This window comes from Suncus etruscus, chromosome 1, assembly GCF_024139225.1.
Source record: "Suncus etruscus isolate mSunEtr1 chromosome 1, mSunEtr1.pri.cur, whole genome shotgun sequence".
Taxonomy (NCBI): domain Eukaryota; kingdom Metazoa; phylum Chordata; class Mammalia; order Eulipotyphla; family Soricidae; genus Suncus; species Suncus etruscus.
Window position 1 is genome coordinate 15,610,663 of NC_064848.1, and position 22,599 is coordinate 15,633,261.

Sequence of the window (22,599 nt, forward strand, 5' to 3'; positions counted from 1 at the left end):
GGCCAACAAGGCTTCCCTTTTGCTCTAATGCAGCATCACTGACCCATGTGGAACCTCTCAGCTCAGCCTCAACTGTAAGGACAAAGAAATGAAAAAGGGATCACCCCACTGTTGGATGACTCTCCACTGCAGGGCAGGAGCACATGGAAGCCTTTTATTTAACCTCAAGAATTCCCTTTGCATGGTTAAGAGGGGTCTTAGTACAGCCCAGCACGTAGGTGTGGGGGGCCAGAGGGAGGTGCAGGCAGGGTCATTCTTGACACACGAGGGACCCTGGTGTCATGCAAGACACTGAAACGACAGAGGCTGGCCCAGGGGAGCAGATAAGGGCGTGTGGGGGTGGAGGGGTTCTGTGTCCGTGTCCACGAGCACGGTCAGGGTGAGGGAGCACATAGCACCAGCTGGGAGGTTCATGGAAGAGAGACTGACCTCTCAGTTTCTAGCACCCACTTGGCTAGCCTGGGGGTTGGGGGGCGCGGGGGCAGACACTAGCTTCTGCTGCTCCCTGGCCACTAGGCTGTGAAAAATCACCAGCTGCCTCTGAGTAGTGGCCGGAGCTGGAGCAGAGAGGGATGGGCTAGGTGGTCCGGCCCATTCAGGGGTGACCAGAAGAAGCTTCAGGCAAGCACAGCTGGGCCTTGGGGTTCAGGAAGACTGGGGTTGGCCCCTGGGGCTCCACGGGGACAGAGAGGAGAAGCGGGCCTGAGAGGTCCTTTAAGAGGTAGCAGTGTGCTCGGGGGGACACTGCGGGGCTCTGCGGCTCATCTCTGTTCTCTCAGATCAACCATCTCCCCTGGGGTGAGGGTATGTGTGTCTCTGCATCTGGAAAGTGTCACCCCACCAGCCTCGAAGGGCTGTTTTTAACGAATAGAAAACACGTTTACAAAAGTAGAAAGCCGCTACTGAAACGCGAGGCAGTGTCGAGATGATGGTACCCCTTAATTTAGCCGCCGCGTCCTGACCCTGGGACCCTAAGTCCTCTCCAACCAGGCCCGCACACCACCCCATCCTAAATCCCGACTTCACCAGGTGAAGTCAGTAAGAGCCAGGCGGCACCTGCCTTGCAGGAGGAAGCACCTGCACTCACCCCAGAGGTGCATGTCCACCCTTAGATGGACCCCCTTGGCCCACCACCTAGGGGTTGGAGGGTGGGGTGAGCTGATGGCCCCAAGGTCTGGAGTGCAAGCCCAGACCCCCCAACTGAGTTCCAGCAGACGGACGGCCAGCAGGCAGAGGGCAGGAGGGCGCGCCGAGAAGGCGGGCGGGATCGTGGGGGCCCCGGCCGCCCCCTCGGCCCAGCCCTAGTCTCGCTCGGGGGGCGCCTGCACCTGCGCCTGCGGGGGCCGCGGGGTGGCCAGGCCTGGGCCGCCGCCGTGCACGCGCAGGTGGTCCTTGAGCGACTCCTTGTAGCGGAAACTCTTGCCGCACTCGGCACAGGCGTAGGGCCGCTCGCCCGTGTGGATGCGCTGGTGCTTGAGCAGGTTCTGCTTGCGGATGAAGCTCTTGCCGCACAGCGCGCACTGGAAGGGCCGCTCGCCCGTGTGCAGCCGCTGGTGGTTCTGCAGATGCTCCTTGCGGCTGTAGGTCTTGTCGCACTCGGAGCACTTGTAGGGCCGCTCGCCGCGGTGTGTCATCTGGTGGCGGATGAGGCCCGAGTGGCAGTTGAAGCTCTTGGCGCACTCCTGGCACTCGTAGGGCCGCTCCTTGGTGTGGCTGCGGTGGTGGATGATGAGGCTCTTGCGCACCCCGAAGCTCTTGCCACACTCGGGGCACGAGTAGGGCTTGCTGCGGGCTCCCCCGCTGTGCACCAGCATGCTCCGACGCAGCCCGCTGGCGCAGCAGCTGCCGCAGCCCCCTGCGCCCCCGGGCACCACCCCGCCGCTCCCTGCACCCCCGGAGGAGGTGGAGCCGCTGCCGTTGCTGCTGCTGCCGCTGCTGCCGATCCCACCACCACCACCACCCTCCCCGCTGCTCGATGATGATGGAGGCGGCACCCCCGGACCCGCGCCGGCACCCCGCTCCCCGGGCAGCGCGGGGAAGGCCTCGTCCAACAGAGCGCCTGCACCCCGGCTAGGGCCCCCCGCGGTCCCCGCTGTCTCCGAGGCAGGCAGTGTGGGCAGGCTAGGTGGGGCTGCCGCAGGGGGTGGCTGCGGGGGCGCAGGGGCTGGGTTCTTGGCCATCAGCAGGCTGTCACCTGAAAAGAGGACAGCAGTGAGCAACTTGGGAAGCCTGACCCCCCCCCCTCTAACGTTCAGGGGTGGCTTGAAAGAAGCAAGAGGTCCATTCCCTATGGTTCCTGGTTCGATGCAATGGTTCGGTCCAATGCCCAAGTGCTAGATCATTCTAGATGGGAACGTCACCCAAAGGGGCGGTTGGACAAGGGGCAAGGCTTTGCAGAAGTTACTGGGGGGCAGAATTGCCTGAACAGCCCAAAATAGACTTTCCTGCAGTTAAAACATTTAATGCTGAATTTGTCCATTTTTCCAAGGGGTGAAGTGAAGCTTTTTGGGATGGAGGTCTACAGAAAAGGTGGCTTCTTGAAGATACCCTTGAAATGCCACAGGCATGTGGGGACCCATTCCTGATTCACCCTTTCTGTACATGTCCGGGCAGGCAGGTCTCTGGCACTTGCCACCCCACCTCATTCTGTGGCTCCCAAGCTCACTGCCGGACCCCAAGGGCTGTTACTCACTAGGGCCAGAGTCCAGCCCGAGCTCTCCGTCCATGGAGTCTCGAGCACCCCACGGGTACGGCTGCTCCTCCTGCTTGATCCAAGACAAGATGTCATGTGCCGAGAGCAGGGACTCTGAGGGAGAAAGTGACGGCAGTGGGTCCTCAGCATAGGCCCTGCAGCTCCCCTAACCCGAGCCAGCGGATACTCAAGACCACACATGCTAACAAAACACCCACTCAGGAGCATGTAAATACACTCAATTCCACACAAACTCACACACATACTAACAACACACACCACACAAAAGCACACAAAAATATACATGCTCAACAACTCACTCAACACCAAACACACTTACAGACACACACACACCAAATCAACACCACACACTAGCACCACACATAGTCACCATTATACTCATCACACACCCACGTCTGCAACCAGACACTCAACACCTCACACATGTACTCAACACCGTCACAGAGTCACATACACTCAACATATTGGGCCTAGCAAGCAGAATGCCCATTCTACAGGAACTGTCCCTAGGATTGTGATAATTGTGGGGGACATTCTTGGAACCACCCCCATCAGTACTCAGGACGCCACGTGGTATCAGGGATGGAACTTGGGGTCTTACAAATGCAAGACATAGGGTCCGGAGAGATAACATGGAGGTAAGGCATTTGCCTTGCATGCAGAAGGATGGTGATTTGAATCCCGGCATCCCATATGGTCCCCCGAGCCTGTCAGGAGCGATTTCTGAGCATAGAGCCAGGAGGAACCCTTGAGCGATGCTGGGTGTGACCAAACCAAACCAAACAAAACAAAAAACAAATGCAGGGGCCGGAGAGGTGGTGCTAGAGGTAAGGTGTCTGCCTTGCAAGCACTAGCCAAGGAAGGACCGCGGTTCGATCCCCCGGCATCCCATATGGTCCCCCCAGCCAGGGGCGATTTCTGAACACTTAGCCAGGAGTAACCCCTACGCATCAAATGGGTGTGGCCCAAAAAACCAAAAAACAAACAAAAAAAAACCAAAAAAAAAACCCACAAATGTAAGACATAAGCTCCACCCTGAGCTATCCCCAAGACCCTAGGTGCTTTCTGGATTATCTATTTTAGGGGGTACACTCAGCAGTATACACTATGAACTTTGTGCTCAGGAGATAGAACCAGGACCGGCTACATGTGAAGGAAATATCCATCTCCGGCCCCTGGCATATATTTACAGTCGAAACATCAGTGCTGATGAGGTTACAGAGATAGTACAGCAGGGAGGGTGCCTGCCTTACATAGAGACAACCAGGGTACTATCCCCAGCACCTCATATGTCCCCAGAGCACCACCAAAAGTGATCCCTGGGGCCAGATAGTTCAGCGATAGGGCATTTGCCTTGCACGCAGCCGATCAAGGACAGACAGTGGTTCAAGTCCCGACATCCCGTATCGTCCTCCTAGCCTGCCAGAAGCGATTTTTGAGCACAGAAGCAGAAGTATCCCCTAAGTGCCACCGGTGTGACCCCAAAACCAAAAAGAAAAAAAAAAGTGATCCTTGAATGAAGAGGCAGGAGCAAGCCCTAAGCACTGCTGGGTATGGTTCCCAAACAAAAAATAAAAAAGTAAACATCAAGATAGCTTTAAAAATAAAACACAGGCTGAGAGGCTGGAGCAAACAAGGCCCCAGTTCGATCCCTGGTACTGTATGACCACCAAACACTGAGAGACGTAGCCTAGGCCTCTGAGCACTGTTGGGTGCAGCCTTAGCAGACCACCCATTGTTGGGACCCCCAAAATTCAGTACTGAACTAGCTTTCCTATCAGTTACACAGACACTGTCATTGACTGAACATTCTTCTAGAAAGTTCCTCCATTTCCTAACAGTCTCTCCAAACTTGGCCAGGTGGCCGCCTGGCTGTACTGCATTTGTTCTGAGCCTTTCTTTGGCCTCTCACCCCACCCTGTCCCAAACACTCACAGGAGCCGTCCACGGCAACTCACCTGAACTGGGGTCTGTGGGAATATCCCTGTCAGTCAGATCCTGCTGATCCCACACACACGGGGGTTCCTCCTGTTTGATCCGGGCTAAGAGGTCTGGGGCAGAAGCCGGTGAGTCTGCTTGAGGGAGAAGAGCAGCTGTGGGGTCATGGAATTAAGGAACCAGTCAGGGGGCCTGGAGAGATAGCACAGCGGCGTTTGCCTTGCAAGCAGCCGATCCAGGACCAAAGGTGGTTGATTCGAATCCTCGTGTCCCATATGGTCCCCCGTGCCTGCCAGGAGCTATTTCTGAGCAGATGGCCAGGAGTAACCCCCGAGCACCGCCGGGTGTGACCCAAAAACCAAAAAAACAAAAAAAAAAGGAACCAGTCAGTTCATCCCTCCACCCCTGCCCCTCTCACTTCTGTTCATCCTTCAACTAAGTCACAAAGCTTTGTGACATCCTGGCCTACAGCTGCTAATGGAACTGCAAAACCATTAAGTGGATTGTCAAGATCAGAGACTTCCAATTACTTAAAGTTTTAGAGAAAATTGACTGCTCAAGCTGATCATCAAAACCTTGAGTTCCCCAGCATCTCTCAGGAAACCTTGTATCTTAGTATTTTTAAAATTTATTTTTTTTGTTTTGAGCTTGAGCAATAGTGGAGGGGCGCACTTGCCTTACATGCAGCCAATCAGAATTTTTGTTTGTTTTGTTTTGTTTTGTTTTTGGGTCACACCTGGCAGCGCTCAGGGGTTACTCCTGGCTCTGTACTCAGAAATCGCTCCTGGCAGGCTCAGGGGACCAAATGGGATGCTGGGATTCAAACCACCATCCTTCTGCATAAAAGACAAACGCCCTACCTCCATGCTATCTCTCGGGCCTGAGCCAATCAGAATTTGATCCCTGGGAACCTCATATGGTCCCTAAAGCACCACTGGGTATGGCCCCAAAATCAGGAGAATGAGTGACCACGAAGAGAGGAAACAGAATGGTCCACACCCAGATGTCCCTTGTGTCCTACAAGGATCCCGGAAGGTGTTCCACTGGCTAGCCCAGCCCCAATGCCTCTTCTCAGCAGGGGCAGCACTGGACACACTCACCAGTGATGGACTCAGTGGCCACGGCTCTGTCCTCTAGACTCCGCTGTGCACGGCCACATAGAGGGTCCTCGCGCTTTACCTGCGAGGCAGCTTCCGGTGCAGATGCCAGGGGCTCAGTTTCTGGGGATAGAGAAGCACAGGGAATGAGGGCTTTAGAAAATATCTCCCATCTTGCCCCATCCAGTTCCATCCTGTCCCTCAGTGGGTGTGAGAGCAGGGATGCATTTCAGATGCAAACTCCACATAGCTATGTTACTAGGACTAGGCGCAGCATGCAGGATGGTCCTGAGAATTGGACTTATATAGCCATGGAAGGCTCACTCCCACGAGCTTTGCCTGGCCCTTTTCTACTATGTTCTTTTCAGAAGAAAGGTAACCCAAATATATTGGGGACAGGTGTGCAGTTGACAGCATTTGTCAGGAGTGTACAGAGCAGTGGGTGTGAGGATTAGCAGACATTCCTAAGGAGATGGCCCAAGGAGCCGAGAAAGAATTGCCACTCAGCAAAAGTATGGTACAGAGTTCCAGAGCAGCTTCTTCCCCACTAAAAGCCAAAGCAACATGAGGGAAAAGAAAAATGAAGCTTCTCGTTCCCCAACTTTAAATCATACTGTGAAGGGGACGGCGTGGTGGCGCTAGAGGTAAGGTGCCTGCCTTGCCTGCACTAGCCTAGGACAGACCGCGGTTCAAACGCCCAGTGTTCCATATGGTCCCCCAAGCCAGGAGTGATTTCTGAGCGCATAGCCAGGAGTAACCCCTGAGTGTTACTGGGTGTGGCCCAAAAACCAAAAAAAAAAAAATCATACTGTGCAGCTACAGTGATCAAGATAGTTCAACAGGGCCTGGCCAGCATGCTAGTACAGTAGGTAAGGCATTTGCCTTGCACACAGCCAGGTTCGATCCCCACCATTCCAAAGGGTTCCCTAAGCACCACCAAAAGTGGCCTGAGTATGGAGCCAGGAATAAACCCTGAGTTGAATGCAGTGCCAAAAGACAATGTTGTAGTGGAATGAAGAGCAACTCTCTGATCAAGGAAACAGAATCTCAGGGACACAGGCAAGCAGAGTGGTCAGCATCACTTCTACTAGGATAGGCAGGGGTGAGGACCTCAGGACTAGATTCCTGCTAGGGGACAGTGCCAGGAGCTGAGCTGTCTGCAGTGGATACATGAGGGAGTGGACGGCCAAGGGGGCCCTAATTCAGGGCCTTTTATGAATCCATCAGCCCAGAGGCCACCGGCCACTGGCCACCTTTCCTCTTTTCCCTGCCTAGCACCCCTAGGCAGCCAGAGCTCCCACCCAGAGACAAATACACAGGGGACTGAGGTGCCCCAGCACCTCCAAATGACTTCAAGTCTCAATCATGACCCTGAAATGGCCCCAGCTCTGGGCTCTGCCCTCACCTGGATCAGGCTCCAGGAGAATCTCTCTTTCCTCAGGATTCCGTTGCTCCCACACACACGGCTCCTCTCGGGGCTCTGGCTGGGACGGGCCAGCTGACTTGGGTGTTGGGGCCTCGGCATCTGTGGGAACAGGAGGAAAAGAAGTGCCAAGTGAAGTAGACCCCAGGAGGGCCCAGGGCAATGGCAGTCCATTATCATGGTGGTCATAGCCCTGTGCGTATCTGGGCAGCCTCTTAGCTGACCCTATGTCCAGCACAAACAGATAGTATCAGTACTTCAGGCGCTAAGAGGCCAGTGACAGAATGTGATTATTTCTTGTCTTTTTTTGGGGGGGGGCAAATACTGATAAACAGGGGGCCCTAGGATGATACCTGAGACAACTGGACCAGATTGTTAAATGCTGGTGGCCCAACACATGGCAATGCTCAATGGTGCTGGGGGCACAGGTGGCAGTGGGATTAGGCTGGAGGCCCTGCATGTACCCTGTCCTCTAAGCTGTCTCTCCGGTGTTCAGCTGAACCCAGCCGTCTCCCCACCCTCAAAGGCAGAGTGCTTACCCAGGGACATGAGTGTCCGGTAGTTCTCCTTCACCAAGTTGTGGTACAACTCCTTCTGCCATTCATCCAGGTTCTGCCACTCATCCTCAGAGAAGTACACAGCGATGTCCACAAAAGTGACAGGAACCTGTGCAGAAGGGGGTTTCCTATAGCTATCTGCATTGACCCTCCCGGCCCCCTAACTCTAGTCCCCAACTCTGGTCTAGTCCCTTTTGGCGGCTGTGGGTGGCCCACTCAGTTTCTAATCTTCAATTCTCACTGTCCTGAGATCAGGTAAGAGGGCTCAGATTTCCAAAAATGTCCACTATGAACTCATCCCTCATGGCAGACTCATTGGGCTGAGCCATCCCCATCTTTTCACCCCCATGGCAGACGCACAGAACTTCCCTCTTCGACCCCATTACCCCTTCCTCCCAACTTCCTCATGAGCCTGAAATCAGTCCTCAGGGCTCCCCCAAACCCTTGGTGCTCATCTTCAGGCTGCCCTGGTGGTCTGGGAGAGTCTTTAGGTGACAAGAGAAAGAACCCTCTGTCCCTGCTCAGTTTGCCTGCCTAATGTCATGCCCATGGATGGAGGACACAAAGAATTCCCACAAAGCAAGGAATGGAAGAGGACTAACAACAGACCTGTGCATGCTTCACCTGTGAATGTTTTATTTTTACATGTACCACTTCTGTGCACACCGTGCCTAAGCAGCACTTTTGGGACAAAAGCACATGACATTTCTTTTTTTTGGTGGGGGAGAGGACTGGCTAACACCCAGTGGTACTCAGGGATTACTCCTGGCTCTGGGTTTACCATTACTTCTGGCGGTGTTTGGGGGATCATATAGGATATTGGGATCAAACCCAGGTCTACCTCAAGCAAGGCAAATGCCCTATCACTATACTATTGTTCTGGGTCCAAGTGGCCCTAGGGCTAACAATTTTTTTTTGGTTTTGGGCCACACCCAGTGGTGCTCAGGGGTTACTCCTGGCTCAGAAATCATAAAGGACCACAAAGGATGCTGGGAATCAAACCTACTACGTTTTGTCCTGGATCATACAAATGCCCTACTGTTATGCTATTTCTCCGACCCCTAGGGGCTGACATTTCTTTTTTTGTTTCTTTGGGTTTTTTTGGGGAGGTTACACCCGGCAGTGCTCAGGGGTTACTCCTGGCTCTATGCTCAGAAATCTCTCCAGGCGGCTCGGGGGACACTATTGGATACCTGGATACCGGGATTCGAATCAATGTCCTTCTGAGTCTAAGGCAAAGCCTTACCCTGTGCTATCTCTCTGGCCCCGGGCTGACATTTCTAATTTGAGGTGTATATGTAAGGGAAGAAAGAGAGGTTTGTTTGTTTTTTTTCCTTTTACAAAAAATCTCATTACCTGTTTTAAAACCCTCCTCCCCATTTCCTCAGGTAACCTTGGTTCTCTGACTAGTCCATAGACTTATTTGGGTTTGCTTATTTGCTCTTTGGCCATACTTGGCTGTACTCAGAGATCATTCCTGGAGGTGCTCAGAGGAGCAGATGAGAGGCCAGTGATGGAACTCAAGTGTGATATGCACATGTGCAGCACACATGCATGCATGGATGTGGTACAAACTGGCTTCTCTGGAGCCTCTAGTGGACCTCATCTTGCTTGCTAAGCCCTGGTGCCCAGTTTCTCACTCTCCCTACACTGCCCCATCTCCTGGATGGAGGCCCCGTGCCTCACCCACCTCTGCCTCAGAGGAGGTTTCTCCACCTCCTGTTCCTGCCATCAGCTTGGCAGTTCATTTACTCATCATATAGCTCTGTTCCTGACTCTCCCTGCAGAATCAGAAGAGCTACACTCTTTTCTCCCACTTCAAGGGATAGCAGCCTCTCCTTTCACATGCCACATCCTAAGATGTCCAGTGGTGCTCAAGGGCTGCATTTCCAAGCGATACAGGGCCAGGTAAATACTAGGCATAAATCCTAATACTGCAAAACCCTCTGGCCCTCGAGACACTCCTTCATGGCACCTGAGGTCTCATGCTCTCACCACACCACTCACATCAAGGGTATGATCACAGGAATGGGCAGAATGCCTTTCTGGAAGTTTATTCCATTGGGTCTCTACCACTATGCTACCTCCTGCTCACATCTATCCTGCTTCCTTGCCTCCTCTAGGCCCCCAAAAGTTACCCTGCTCTCACCAGCTTCCTCCAGGCCATTTCCATTTTTTTTTCAGAGCTTCAACTGTCACCAGTGCAAGAGACACTCCCCTATTCTCTGCTGTCCTCACTCCCTTCCTAACCATACCCTCCAGCTCAGTCCTTCTGAGAAGCTCTATGTAATTTTTTGAGAGTGAAGGCCACACCTGTTGATGCTCAGTGCTCCTGGATCTGTACTCAGGAATCACTCCTGGCAGTATCTGAGGGATCATATGGGTTGTCAGGGATTGAGCCTACGGTGGTAGGGCATGGCACATCAGAGGACAAAGGGAACCTGGAGTCTGAGTGATAGTACAGTGGGTAGGGCACTTGCCTTTCACATGGCTATGGGCAGGGGGTTGATCCTTAGTATCCCATATGGTCCCTAAAACCCCCATCAGGAGTAATTCCTGAGCACAGAGCCAGAAGTAAGTTTTAGGCACAGCCAAGTATGGCCCAAAAACTGAAGAAAGAAAAGGCAATGCATAAATTACCTGCAAGTCAATGAACAGATACAGAGATGTCAAGAAAACACAAAGCACACAAGAGACTGCAGCCCCCCCATGTTCACGTGACTCAGTGAATGCATGCACACGGTCAAACGACAAGGCATTACAACTGACCATCGACTGATACTCTCAAGGTGCCTAACATTGTGGCTTGTTTAAATGCATGTCCACAAATTCTGGGGCTCACCCTTCAAAAGCAGAGCCTGACCATCCTTTTACTGGCTGATTTAGCAACTCCTATCTAACAAATGAACACAGAAGTAATCTGCATGTTGACCATATAGCGACAAAGATGAGATGAGAGCATCAAAGATATTGTAGTTTCTGCCTTATCCTCCGTCTTGGGATTCTCACTTGGGATACACACTGTTTCTATGGCCCGAGATGCTGCAGGTGCTCTTTGAGAAGTACTCAGGCTCCCTAACAGTAGCCCATACCATTCCACTGGATCCCAGCCAACAGCTTCCCTCTCACTGCTTGGCCCAGAGTCACATCCCTCAACTAAGCTGTGCCCCCTTCCAGAGCTGTGGGAATCACAAGATAAGGCAAATTTGACCTTGGAGCTGCTTGGTCTGTTGTAATTTGTCCCACAAAAATAAATAACTTCACAATGAACTACAAGCATTGTCCCACAGACAAATCAATGAGTCTTCACAACTTGACAAAGCGTTAGAATCTTCATTTCACAGATGGAAAGACCGAGACTTAGAGGGACCTGCTGGGAATTTGCTTATAAATGATTTTTTTATACTTCACTTCTTTCTGAAAGAGACTCGGACAACAAGAAAACCAGCAAGACTAAAGCAAAAGCATAGTGGGTAGGGCGTATGCCTTGCAAACAGTTCAATCCCTGAAAATGCATAGAAGATCCCCAACTACTACCAGGAGTAATTTCTTTTTTTGTTGTTTTTTTTTTGGGGGGGGGGGCGTGGTTGGGTGGGTCACACCCAGCAGTGCTCAGGGGACCATGAGGGATTCAAACCGGGGTCCGTCCTGTGTTGGCCATGTGCAAGGCAAACGCCTTACCACTGTGCTATTGCTCTGGCCCCCAGGAGTAATTTCTAACACAGAGGCAAGAGTAAGCCCTGAACATTGCCAGGTACAGCTACCCCACATAAACAAACAAAAATACCTAAACAAATAAGAAAATGTACTTGGCCAGAGTATATATGTGATGAAGCCACTAAAATTAACATCCTGGTCTTCTGCCCAGACACCACATGCCCCATGAGGATTATATACATATACATACATATATACATAACTATATCCCAGGGACACACACAACTGTACCTCATGAAGATTCACAACTGTGACCAGCGGCAAGTGGAGCCAGCACTGATCAGAGAAGGGCAGAGTGGAGGATGCACTGAGAAGGCACATCAGGGACCCACACCGTAGAACCTTCACATGGGACACTCATAGGGGAAGACACACTGAGGGCCCCCCTCCCCCGCACAGGGACCCACACAAGGGACACACACCAGAGAACCCACAAAGAGGGATACACACAGGGAAAGATTTAGATTTAGGATTCAAGGCACTTCCTGCTGGCCCTGGCATGATCTCTAGCACTCAGTGGTCCCTCCTGAGCACAGAGCTAGGAACAGCACTGGAGCATCAATGGTATGGCCCATATAACAAATGAAAAATAAAGAAAAGGAACAGCAGAGGCTGTAGGGCTAGTGAACAGACTGAGGCAGGCCCTGCAGACTGAGAATATGAGTGGCCACCTGGACGGAAGCCAGGGCCAGTGTCAGGAACATAGGTAACAAGGCTGACCACACACAGCTGGATGTGCAACTGTGAGGCTAAGACCAAAACAAGCCAACCTAGGGCCCGGTCCAGGAAGGGAGAGAACTGAAAGGGCATCAGCCATTGGGCTTCCATGTTCCACTCCTGAGTCTGTGTGCCAAGGGAGGAAAAGAAGGGGAAAATGAGAAAAGTAAGGCCCAGGACCACCCTGGGGAGAAGAGAAAAAAAGGGTACATGGCAAAGGCTGAGAAGGAATAGCCAGAGGCAGCAAAGGATTTGGAGGGGCTAGAAGAGAGTGTTGCCAGGACTGGGTCCTCACCTGCACTGGATGGGTGAACAGACTGATGGCTGGAATACTACAGACAGATACCAGTCCAACTAGGGCAGGACAGACAGGATGAAGCGTCTTTAGGAAAATTACCCTATTCCAGTTGCCGGGGTGCTGGGACTAGAGGGTATGAGGCCTGGATTCAAGGATAAGAGCAGGAGGATCTAACCAGGCAGGGCCGCAGACTTGTTTGTGCATGAACCTGACCTAAGTTGTGATGCCAACATGCAGGAAACAGACAGAAAACAACACTCTGGAAAAACCCAAAAGGTGAGCATGGGTACCAAGAGTAAGAGGAGACTTGCATTATAGTGGAAATGACATTCATTGAGTTTGTTTCTTTTTGGGGGGAGAGGGCCCACACCTGCTCAGGGCTTACTCCTGGCTCTGCACTAAGGGATCAATTTGGGCAGTGCTCAGGGAATCCTATCGAATGCTGAGAATTGGACCTTGGTCAGCCACATGCCCTACCCACAGTTCTATCTCTCTTGCTCTGAGATTGTTTCTTTTTATTTTAGTTTTTGGTTTTGGTTTGGGGCCATATTTGGTGATGCTCAGGATTACTCCAGGATCTGTTTGGGAATCCCTCCCAGTGGTGCTCAGGGAATAAAGCTTAATATGAGCCAAGCCCTGTCCCAAGATCATTATTAAAGACTTCTTCCCTTTAGGAGTCGAAGAGATAGTACAGTGGAAAGGGCACAATCCCCGGAATCCTATGTGGTTCCCTGAGCACTGCTAGGAGTGATCCCTGAGCAAAGAGCCAGAAGTAAACCCTGAGCACTGCCAGGTGTGGCCCCAAAATCAATTTAAAAAATTCCTCGCTCTTAGAGAAATAGTTCAGCTGACCTAGGTTCAATTCCTGATATCCCATGTGGTCCTCCAAGTCCCACCAGGAATGATCCCTGAGCATAGTCAGGAGCAAGCCCTGACCAAACTCCCCAAGCCATATATATTAATAACAATAATGATAATTTAAAAATTTAAAGAAAAAACAGATGCCTAGTCATGATGCTTAAAGATATAAATTAAAAAAATTAAAATTAGGGCCCGGAGAGATAGCACAGCGGCGTTTGCCTTGCAAGCAGCCGATCCAGGACCAAAGGTGGTTGGTTCGAATCCCGGTGTCCCATATGGTCCCCCGTGCCTGCCAGGAGCTATTTCTGAGCAGACAGCCAGGAGTAACCCCTGAGCACCGCCGGGTGTGACTCAAAAACCAAAACCAAAAAAAAAAAAAAAAAAAAATTAAAATTAAAAAAAAAAAAAAAGAAATAACAAATGCCTAGCATTTGCTTCAAATCCCAGTGATGGATAGAATGTGTGCAGGGATTCAGAGGTATTTTTTTTTTTGTTTTGTTTTGTTTTTTTGGGCCACACCCGGTAACGCTCAGGGGTTACTCCTGGCTATGTGCTCAGAAGTTGCTCCTGGCTTGGGGGACCATATGGGACACCGGGGGATCGAACCGCCGTCCGTCCAAGGCTAGCGCAGGCAAGGCAGGCACCTTACCTTTAGCGCCACCGCCCGGCCCCGATTCAGAGGTATTGAGAGGGGCCAAACAGTATAGACTGCAGAACTGATTAGTGAAGGGTCATAAGGTCACACCCTGACCTTAATTTTAATGAAAATATTTAGTAAAAGAGTAAAAAGGGGAAGGAAAAGTAAGAAAGAACTGCAGTCAGCACAGAGAGTTCTCATGAAAAAATTCTGCTTTAAAGAGGAGCAGAAACAGGTGTTCACTGGAGACAGAGGCGAAATCTAGGAGGGCATCTTAATCCCAAAATGGCCAATACTATATGCTGGTGGGACATGCACTGAAGGGAGCAATGATGTCGGCAGGGGAGATATGGTAAGAGACAAATACGTTTGAGCATAAGACGGGCTGGACAGGAGCTCAAAAACACAGGAGGCAGAGGTTCAGGCAGGTGCTGGTCTGTATGGTCCGGAGAACCCTCTCTGTGATCTTAGGAAGTAAGAATGGATGGAGCAGGGAATGGTTGCATGCCCCAGATGTCGCCTGGACATGATACTGGGAATGCGGGTCAACCTCCAGCTACTGCCAGAGAACAGACATGCTACATGAAGGGTCACTGGCATGTGCCATGGGGGACAAATGAGTATGAAGAGCTACAACAACACTGAAGTGGGCTTGGAGAATAATCAAACAGCTCAAACAAAAACTCTAATTTTGGGGTCAGACCTTGTGACTGGAGAAAAGTGAGGGCTGACAACACATGCACAGCACTGGTGCTCACTTCCTAGTGGCCCCAGACTTACCTTAGGGGTCTCCCCCTTGCTACCAGGCGGCAGCCGCAGGACCCAGAAGTTACGGTTCCGCAGCAGGTTCTCCATGTTCTCCAGGCGCCGCTGCAGTAGCCCGTACTCCTGCAGCAGCGTCCCCAGCACAGCCCACTTGCTTTCCAGATGGTTCCCAAACTCCACGGCCGTCTTCTCACAGTCTGCCAGCTTCTTCTCAGCTGTGCCTGTCCGGCCCTCCAGATTCAGCAGTTGGCTGGCCTGGGCATCCACCTTCCTCTCCACAGCCTGAATGGCAGCCACCACAGTCCAGAGCGAGATCTCAGCCGTGGGCAGCTGGGGCTCCCTCATCATGCGATCAGGGAAGACAGGCGCCCTGTCTGGGAACGGTGGGAACTGAAAAGGCATTGGCCGTCGGGCATCCATGTCCCACTCTTGAGCCTGCATGCCATGGGGTGGGAAGAAAGAAAGGGACCATAAGGGGGTGAGGCCCAGTGGGAAGAGCAGGGTGGCCAAGGACAGAGACAGTCCCTAGCTACCTCTTCTCCTTCTGGACCAGTCCCTTTGGAGCCTCATAGTCAATGTCCCCCACAGCTACCCAGCTGTGCCTTGTCCGGTCTAGTCAGCTACCCCCCACTGAAGGCAGGAAAGGGGGAGTCCCCATCGGTCTAGTCAAAGACCCCACTCTAATTACAGTCACCGGTTTCTAGAAGGACTGGACTCACTGAGCACCTCACCATAGCCTCATGTTGGGGTAGAGAGAGAATACTTTTCAGGGCGCTTATAGGCCCCCAATCTTTTTGACAATCAGTCTCCCAGCAGGTTAGGACACAAACATGCAAACGCACCTCCCTGGTAGAGAATGGTGGGTTATCAGAGCCCTCCAAGGTGTGGTGACCTGGAACACAGCAATAGGTGCTCTGACCCAGAAGGAGAAGCCCAGCCTTTTATCCCTGAAGTCAGAAAGATATGCCTGGAAATGTCCCATGTGGACGGGTGGGAGGCATCCTAAGAGTGCTCAAAGCCTTCTGGTTCTTTCTCTGCTTTTTGAGGAAGGATACTCCAGGAATGGGGCCCACTAATCCCAGCACCAGGGTAGAGGCGTGCCTCTGTAGTCGTCCACTCCAATATTGGGTGCCCTCGAGTCCAGCTGCTCAGAGATAGTTGGGGCCTGGACGTTCAGGCCTCAGTTCCCACTTCGAACCAGAGAAACGAAAGCATGGCTGGCCCCAGCCCCTCCATTTGGGGGCCTGTGATTGCACTGGCCAGCGGGCAGCAGGTGGATAAGGACTGACAGCTGGAGGGGATGAGGCCACCTGCCAGGTGCTGCCCCAAAGCTGAAAATGGCCAAAGAACAGCACCCACCCCCTCCACACACACACACATGTCAGAACAGGCCCAGGTCCAGAGGGGAAGGGAAGCCCTATGACACCAGGACTTGAGGCTCTTGCAGGCCTAGTATGAGCTGTGATTCTCACCCCATAGAGTGGGGAGGAGCACCCAGGGCTGAGAGAGCCTGGAGCCAAGCAATAGGTGCCCGATTTGAGGACAAGGCTTGGTGGGGGGGGGGGGCGTTTTGCAAGCTGCTAAGTTTGTCAAGAGCTGTACACACCAGCCCCAGTCCCACGGGCAGGGAGGGACCACGGGGGGCATGAACCAGGTGGACTTGGCATGGGGAAGGTTGACAGCGACCCTTGGAAAAAAAGCTCCTGGTCCCGGTGGGGGGGTGGTGAGGGGGGATTGGGTCAACCTGGAAGGGCCCTGGGCCATGCACAGGTATGCTGGGGGGGGGGGATTTTGCAGCGATGAGGGCTCGGCCGGGTGTCCCCTAGAGGGGCCTCCTCTTGGCCGGCTTGCCTCGGGGCCTGCCCGCTGCAACTGCTGCTGCTGGCGGTGCAAGCGCAACAGCGCGCGCGCGCGCGAGGCCCAGGCCTTTGGGGACCTGCGGGGGGCACGGCCGTGCGGGGGGCCCGGGGACGCGGGGCCTTCGGGGACCCCCCGCGCCCCGCCCCGCCCCCACGGCGCGGCCATGGCGCCCGGCGGGCGGCACCCACCTGCATGGGCGGCATTCCCTCGGCCATGTCCCCGCGCAGCGCCGGCTCCTGGTGGCACACCTCGTCGGCGGGCAGCGCCTGCGCCCAGCCCCAGCTGCCGCCGTCCAGCCCCAGGCCCTGCAGGCCCAGCTGCTGAGGCTGCGGCCGTGTGGACACAAACTGCATCCTGGGAGTGCTGAGCCCCGCTCGGGCCGGCCACGGAGAGGAAGAAGCGAGCGGCCGCCTTGCCCCTCGCCGGCGCCGGACAGCTCCATCTACAGCCCGAAGGAGCAAACAGTCCCGGCGCCCGCGCGCGCGCGCCAGCCAATAGCCTCCCGGGCCCCGCGCCCCTCCCGCGCCGCCCCGGACTCCCCCCCCCCACCCGGGGGCCCGGGCACCCACCCCGCGGGGAATGTCGATGATGCATGTCCACGTCGCCGCTGGGACTCGAGCATCCCCTCCCGGAGACCGGGACTGGGTGGAGGGGTTTTTGGAAAGCGTCACAGGAGACCCCCCCCCCACACACACACACACATGGCCTTCCCTGTGCTCCCTGCTTTCCTGGCTCCACTGCACCCTTCAATCCCACTTGCAGAGAATCTGGCCCAAGCCCAGGTCTCGGTGGTGTGGGTGAGGGTGATGTGCCATCGCTGGGAGCAGGGGTCCAGACAGACAGACCGGCTCTTGGACAGCTGGGAGGAAGCTGGCCTTGCACACAGCAACAGCAGAGCTGTGATCCATCTTCAGCATCCCATAGGGTCCCCGAGATCTCATTAAGTAAGGAGTGATCCCTAAACATAAAGCCAGGAGTACAACCTGAGCACACACGTAGAGCCAGGAGTAAACCCTGAGCAACCCAGGGAGGGTGGTCCAAAAACAAAAACAAAAACAAAAAAACAAAGGCACTCTCTTTCCTTCCAGCGAGCAGAGCAGTGGTCAGGGCCCGAGAAATTAAAACCAAATTGGAAGAGAAGTGAGAGTCCCTCATTCACTGGGCTGAGCACGTGTGCCCAGTGTGTCTCAGAACCTTCTTCAGACCTTTGCAGTCCCGTACACCTGCGTCTAAACTCCTAGGTCTCCACTGACTAGTAGTGGCCAGAAGTGATGGATTTAAATTGTCCGAACCTCCCTGCCTCTCCTCAACTAAAATAGAACAATCACATCTGCTCTAGGGCTGGATGCCTAAACAGTGCTGGAAGCAAGCCAGGAGCACTGAGCTGGGAGTAGCTTTTAAGCATCGCTAGGTACGATCCAAATCCAAAATAATAATAGCAATATCATTGATAATGAAGCCAGAGGGGCTGGAGCCATAGTACAAGAGGGAGGACGCTTGCCATGCACATGGCTGAGCTAGGTTTGATCCCAGGCAATTCATATGATCCCCAGAGTCCTCCAGGAGTAATTTCTGAGTGCAGAACCATGAGTAGCCTCTGAGCATCACTGGGTGTGGCCCCACACACACACACAAATAATAATAATAATAATAATAATAATAATAATAATAATGGAGGCCCGGAGAGATAGCACAGCGGCGTTTGCCTTGCAAGCAGCCGATCCAGGACCAAAGGTGGTTGGTTCGAATCCCGGTGTCCCATATGGTTCCCCGTGCCTGCCAGGAGCTATTTCTGAGCAGACAGCCAGGAGTAACCCCTGAGCACCGCCGGGTGTTGCCCAAAAAACAAGAAGAAGAACAACAACAACAACAAAATAATAATAATAATAATAATAATAATAATAATAATAATAATGGGGCCCAAGAAATAGTAACAGCACGTAGGCCACTTGCTTTGCATGCAACAGACCCCGGTTTGATCCCCAGAACCACAAACCCGCCAGAAATATGATCCCTGATTGCAGAAGAGTATGCTCTGACCATAGCCAGGCGAGGCCCCAAAACAAACCCAAAAATATCCCCCAAAACATCGACCCACTCTCCTACCTTCCCTTTCAGCCAAAGGACCAAACCTGAGTAATTCACTTCTGTTCTCCACCAGAGTGGGCTTGAGAGAGCAGCCCCTTCCCAGAAAAAAAAAATAAATAAAAGTTCCCCCAGCAGCCGGAGAAGCTCCCAGAGCACTCACTTTCAAAGGACCAGAACTGAAAGGCAGGCTGGAGACATAGCACAGCGGGTAGGGTGTTTGCCTTGCACAAGGTGACCTGGGTTTGATTCCCAGAATCCTATATTGTCCCTCTAGTTGGCTAGAAATAACTTCTGAGCACAGAGCAAGGAGTAACTCTGAGTGCAGCCAAGTATGACCCAAAATGTAAAAAAAAAAAAAAAAAAAAAAAAACAATAAAAGAACACAGAGGCACTGTTTCTTAGCACCAGGATCAATTCATAACATTCAAGGGAAGGTAGAAAATAGAAGGTAGGGCAGAGGTCTCAAACTCGGGGCCCACGGGCCATTTGCGGCCCTCCGGCCTTCCGTACATTTTGTGGCCCTCGGCCGGCCTTCAAATATCGCGGTATTCGCGATTATTCGCTTACTGAATATTCGCAATAAAAATCGCATTTTTTTACTAATGCGATTTTTATTGCGAATATTCGGTAAGCGAAATTCCTTATGCAGCCCTGCCTCACCCCGACTTTGCCTCCTGCGGCCCCCAGGTAAATTGAATTTGAGACCCCTGAGGTACGGGGTGTAGGTGCTCCTAGAAGGAAAACCAGTGCAAATGGTACCAGAACAGTACAGCATGTATGGGGCCAACCCAGGTCCGATCCCAGGCATCCCATTTGGTCCCCAGAGCACCACCAGGAGTGATTCCTGAGTACAGAGCCAGGAGTAATTACTGAGCACAGCCAGATGTGGTCCAACCCTTTTCTCCAAAAAAAGAAAGAAAATCAGAGGGAGGGAGCTGGCTCTGACTGTAAGGCAATTAATTAATTGACTTAGTTATGAAGGACCTGGATAAAATGGGCGTTAAATGTCACTTATTATTGTTTCTTTCATTTGAGGCTTTTTTTTTGGGGGGGGGGTCACACCCGGCAGTGCTCAGGGTTACTCCTGACTCCTGGCTCCACGCTCAGAAATTGCTCCTGGCAGGCTCGGGGGACCATATGGTACTCCGGGATTTGAACCAATGACCTTCTGCATGAAAGGCAAACGACTTACCTCCATGCTATCTCTCCGGCCACTATTTGAGGCTTTTTTGTTTGTTTGCTTTTTTGGGTCACACCCGGCAGCACTCAGGAGTTACTCCTGGCTCTACGCTCAGAAATCATCCCTGGCAGGCTCAGGGGACCATATGGGATGCAGGGATTCAAACCACCATCCTTCTGCAATCAAGGCAAATGCCTTACTGCTGTACTATCTCTCCAGCCCATGGTTTGAGTGTTTGAGGCTTTGAGATCACATCAGGTGTGGTCCACACTTCAGATTGACTCCTGATGGGAACCAAACCTAGGTCTCCCGTCTACAAAGCAAACAGCAGCCATTGCGGACACTCTAACACCCAAAGAGTGTTGTTAATTAAGTACTTCTTAGAAGGCCTGAGCTGAACCCTCACTCTCTCAGGTGTGTTTTATTCTCTTCAATTTCCAGAGCTCTGGACAGCGTATCTGTAGGGCCAGCTCCCAAACTAAAAGATATTGAAGGGGCCGGCAGGGAAGATAGCACAGCGAGAAGGCTACTTGTTTTACATAGGGCCAAACCTGGGTTCAATTCTGGGTATCCCAAATGGTCCTCAGAGCCTACCAGCAGTGATCCCTGAGCACAGAGCCAGAGTATCACTGGATGTAGCCAAAAGGAAAAAAAAAATTATGTTGGAGAAGTTGAGAGGGAATTCAGAAATGCCAGATCACTCACCTGTTGGTTGTTGTTGAATATCAGTGTCCGACACAAAGGGCTAGAGAGCTAGTGAAACTAGAGAGCTAGAGAAACTGTCTTTCTGGGTTTATCAGGACCTTGTCCCCTCACCCCCCAATTATTAGCATCTGAATGATAGGAAGTTTAAGGAAGATTTCCCCCCCTGTGGGTGTGCATCCTCTATCCCTTGAGGGCCTCCACAAAACAAAAAAGACTGGAAAAATGAGTCCACTCTGTTCTGGTATGGGGCCCCGCCCCCTGGCCCCCCTAGAGGGGGGCCACCAGTAGGACTTCATGGTTCCTCTCAGCGCTCCTGGCCAGGGGACCTTTGGACTCAGAGCCAAAGACACCGTTAGCCTTTGCAACTGGCAAAACGCAGGCAGCTCCTGGGATATTTTGGCTTCCATTATTGCAATGAGCTAATTCCTCTGAGATCTCTGATCTGGGGCCAGAGTGATAGTACAGGAGGTAGGGCACTTGTCTTGCATGCAGCCAGTCCAAGTTTGATCCCTGGCACCTCATATGGTCCCCAAAATGCTCTAGGAGTGATTCCTGAAAATGGCTGGCCGTGGCCCCTAAAAAACAAAAACAAAAATAAGCAAATGCTGTGGGGATGCCCACAGAATAATGGGACAAGACAGCCTCAAAATCTTCCTTCTTTTTTTGCTTTTTTTCCTGGCAGGCAGGGTGGGGGGGGGGCGGGCATGAAACATATGGGATGCTGGGAATCAAAGCCAGGTCCGTCTTGATCAGCTTCATGCTAGGCAAACACCGTACTGTTGTGCTATCTTTCTGCCCCCAGCCTCAAAGTCTTGATCCCCTCTCCTTTGGAGAACCAGCCATACTTACCCTCTACCAGCTGCAATCAGGATCCTTTAGGAGCTTGTGAAGATGGATTTTATCCTCACACCAAGAAGGGGAGAAAAAAAAAAAAACAGAGCTCCTGTCTTCCTGCAAAGGACATTTTCATTACAAAAGCATTAAAAATGCTACAGGGAGGGGCTAAAGCGGTGGTGCTAGAGGTAAGGCATCAGCCTCGCAAGCGCTAGCCTAGGATGATCACCCCCACCCCTCCACCCGCATTCCATAAGGTCCCCCAAACCAGGAGCGATTTTTGAGCGCATAGTCAGGAGTAACCCTTGAGCGTCACTGGGTGTGGCCCATAAAAAACAAAACAACAAGAAAAGCTACAGGGGGGGCTGGAGAGATAGCATGGAGGTAAGGCGTTTGCCTTTCATGCAGAAGGTCATCGGTTCGAATCCCAGCATCCCATATGGTCCCCCCCCCCCCCCCCCCCCGTGCCTGCCAGGAGCAATTTCTGAGCATGGAGCCAGGAGTAACCCCTGAGCATTGCGCCGGGTGTGACCAAAACAAAAAACAAACAAACAAAAAAAAACTACAGGGTCCAAGTAATAGTACAATGGGTAGGGTGCTTGCTTTGAATGCTGTTGGCCCAGATTCAATCCCTGACATCCCATATGGACCTCCAGCACTGCTAGGAATAATCCCTGAAGATAGAGCCAAGAGTAATCCCTAAATACAGCTGGTATAGTCTCAAAACAAAACAAAAAATGTGCAGTTTTAGGGACCAGAGATATGTAAGGCATCTTGTCAACATGGGTGGGTTTAATTCCCGGAACCCCAGATGGTTCTCCTAGCACCACCAGTAGTGAGCCCTGAGAAGAGACATCTGAGCACCCTCCTCCCAAATATATACCACAAAAACGTGTAGTTTTATCAAATGTTGTCTGTGTGGCTTTGAAGGGATGATGATAACATGGCTAGAATGAGATCTTCATTCCACAAGGATACCGGCCTCTATTTGCATCTCCAAGGGGATCTGAACTTTGAATTCAGCAGATCTGAATTCAAATCAGAAGCCATGAGTAAACTCCTGAGTTCTAGGACTTGCATTCGAATAGATCTGTTGTGGTACCTTGGTCTGCACACAATTAGGTGGATAAACTTTGTCCAGGTCATTGTCACTCTATAGCTGGTTGGTGGAAAATGTAAGACCAGGACCAGAATCCATTTGTTTCCCTT

The 22,599-nt window shown here is 52.2% G+C and overlaps 1 protein-coding gene across 1 annotated transcript; it reads right to left on the minus strand.

Annotated features, from left to right (window-relative positions):
- Positions 1-1,200: 1,200 nt before the first annotated feature.
- On the minus strand, positions 1,201-17,047 carry ZNF282 (zinc finger protein 282). The gene is made up of 8 exons (XM_049769410.1): positions 16,772-17,047; positions 14,739-15,158; positions 7,711-7,837; positions 7,154-7,273; positions 5,752-5,871; positions 4,672-4,785; positions 2,693-2,806; positions 1,201-2,194 (listed from the first exon to the last, which is right to left on the minus strand). The coding sequence occupies exons 1-8, from the start codon at positions 16,934-16,936 to the stop codon at positions 1,302-1,304; spliced, it is 2,073 nt and encodes a 690-aa protein (XP_049625367.1). The 5' UTR covers positions 16,937-17,047; the 3' UTR covers positions 1,201-1,301.
- Positions 17,048-22,599: the final 5,552 nt, after the last annotated feature.

Coding starts and splice junctions, on each gene's coding strand:
- ZNF282 (XM_049769410.1), bottom strand. CDS start 16,936: ATGCAGTTTGTGTCCACACGGCCGCAGCCTCAGCAGCTGGGCCTGCAG. Junction 7,274..7,710: donor CCGGACACTCATGTCCCTGG/GTAAGCACTCTG, acceptor CTGTTCCCACAG/ATGCCGAGGCCCCAACACCC. Junction 2,807..4,671: donor TCCCACAGACCCCAGTTCAG/GTGAGTTGCCGT, acceptor TTTCTCCCTCAG/AGTCCCTGCTCTCGGCACAT.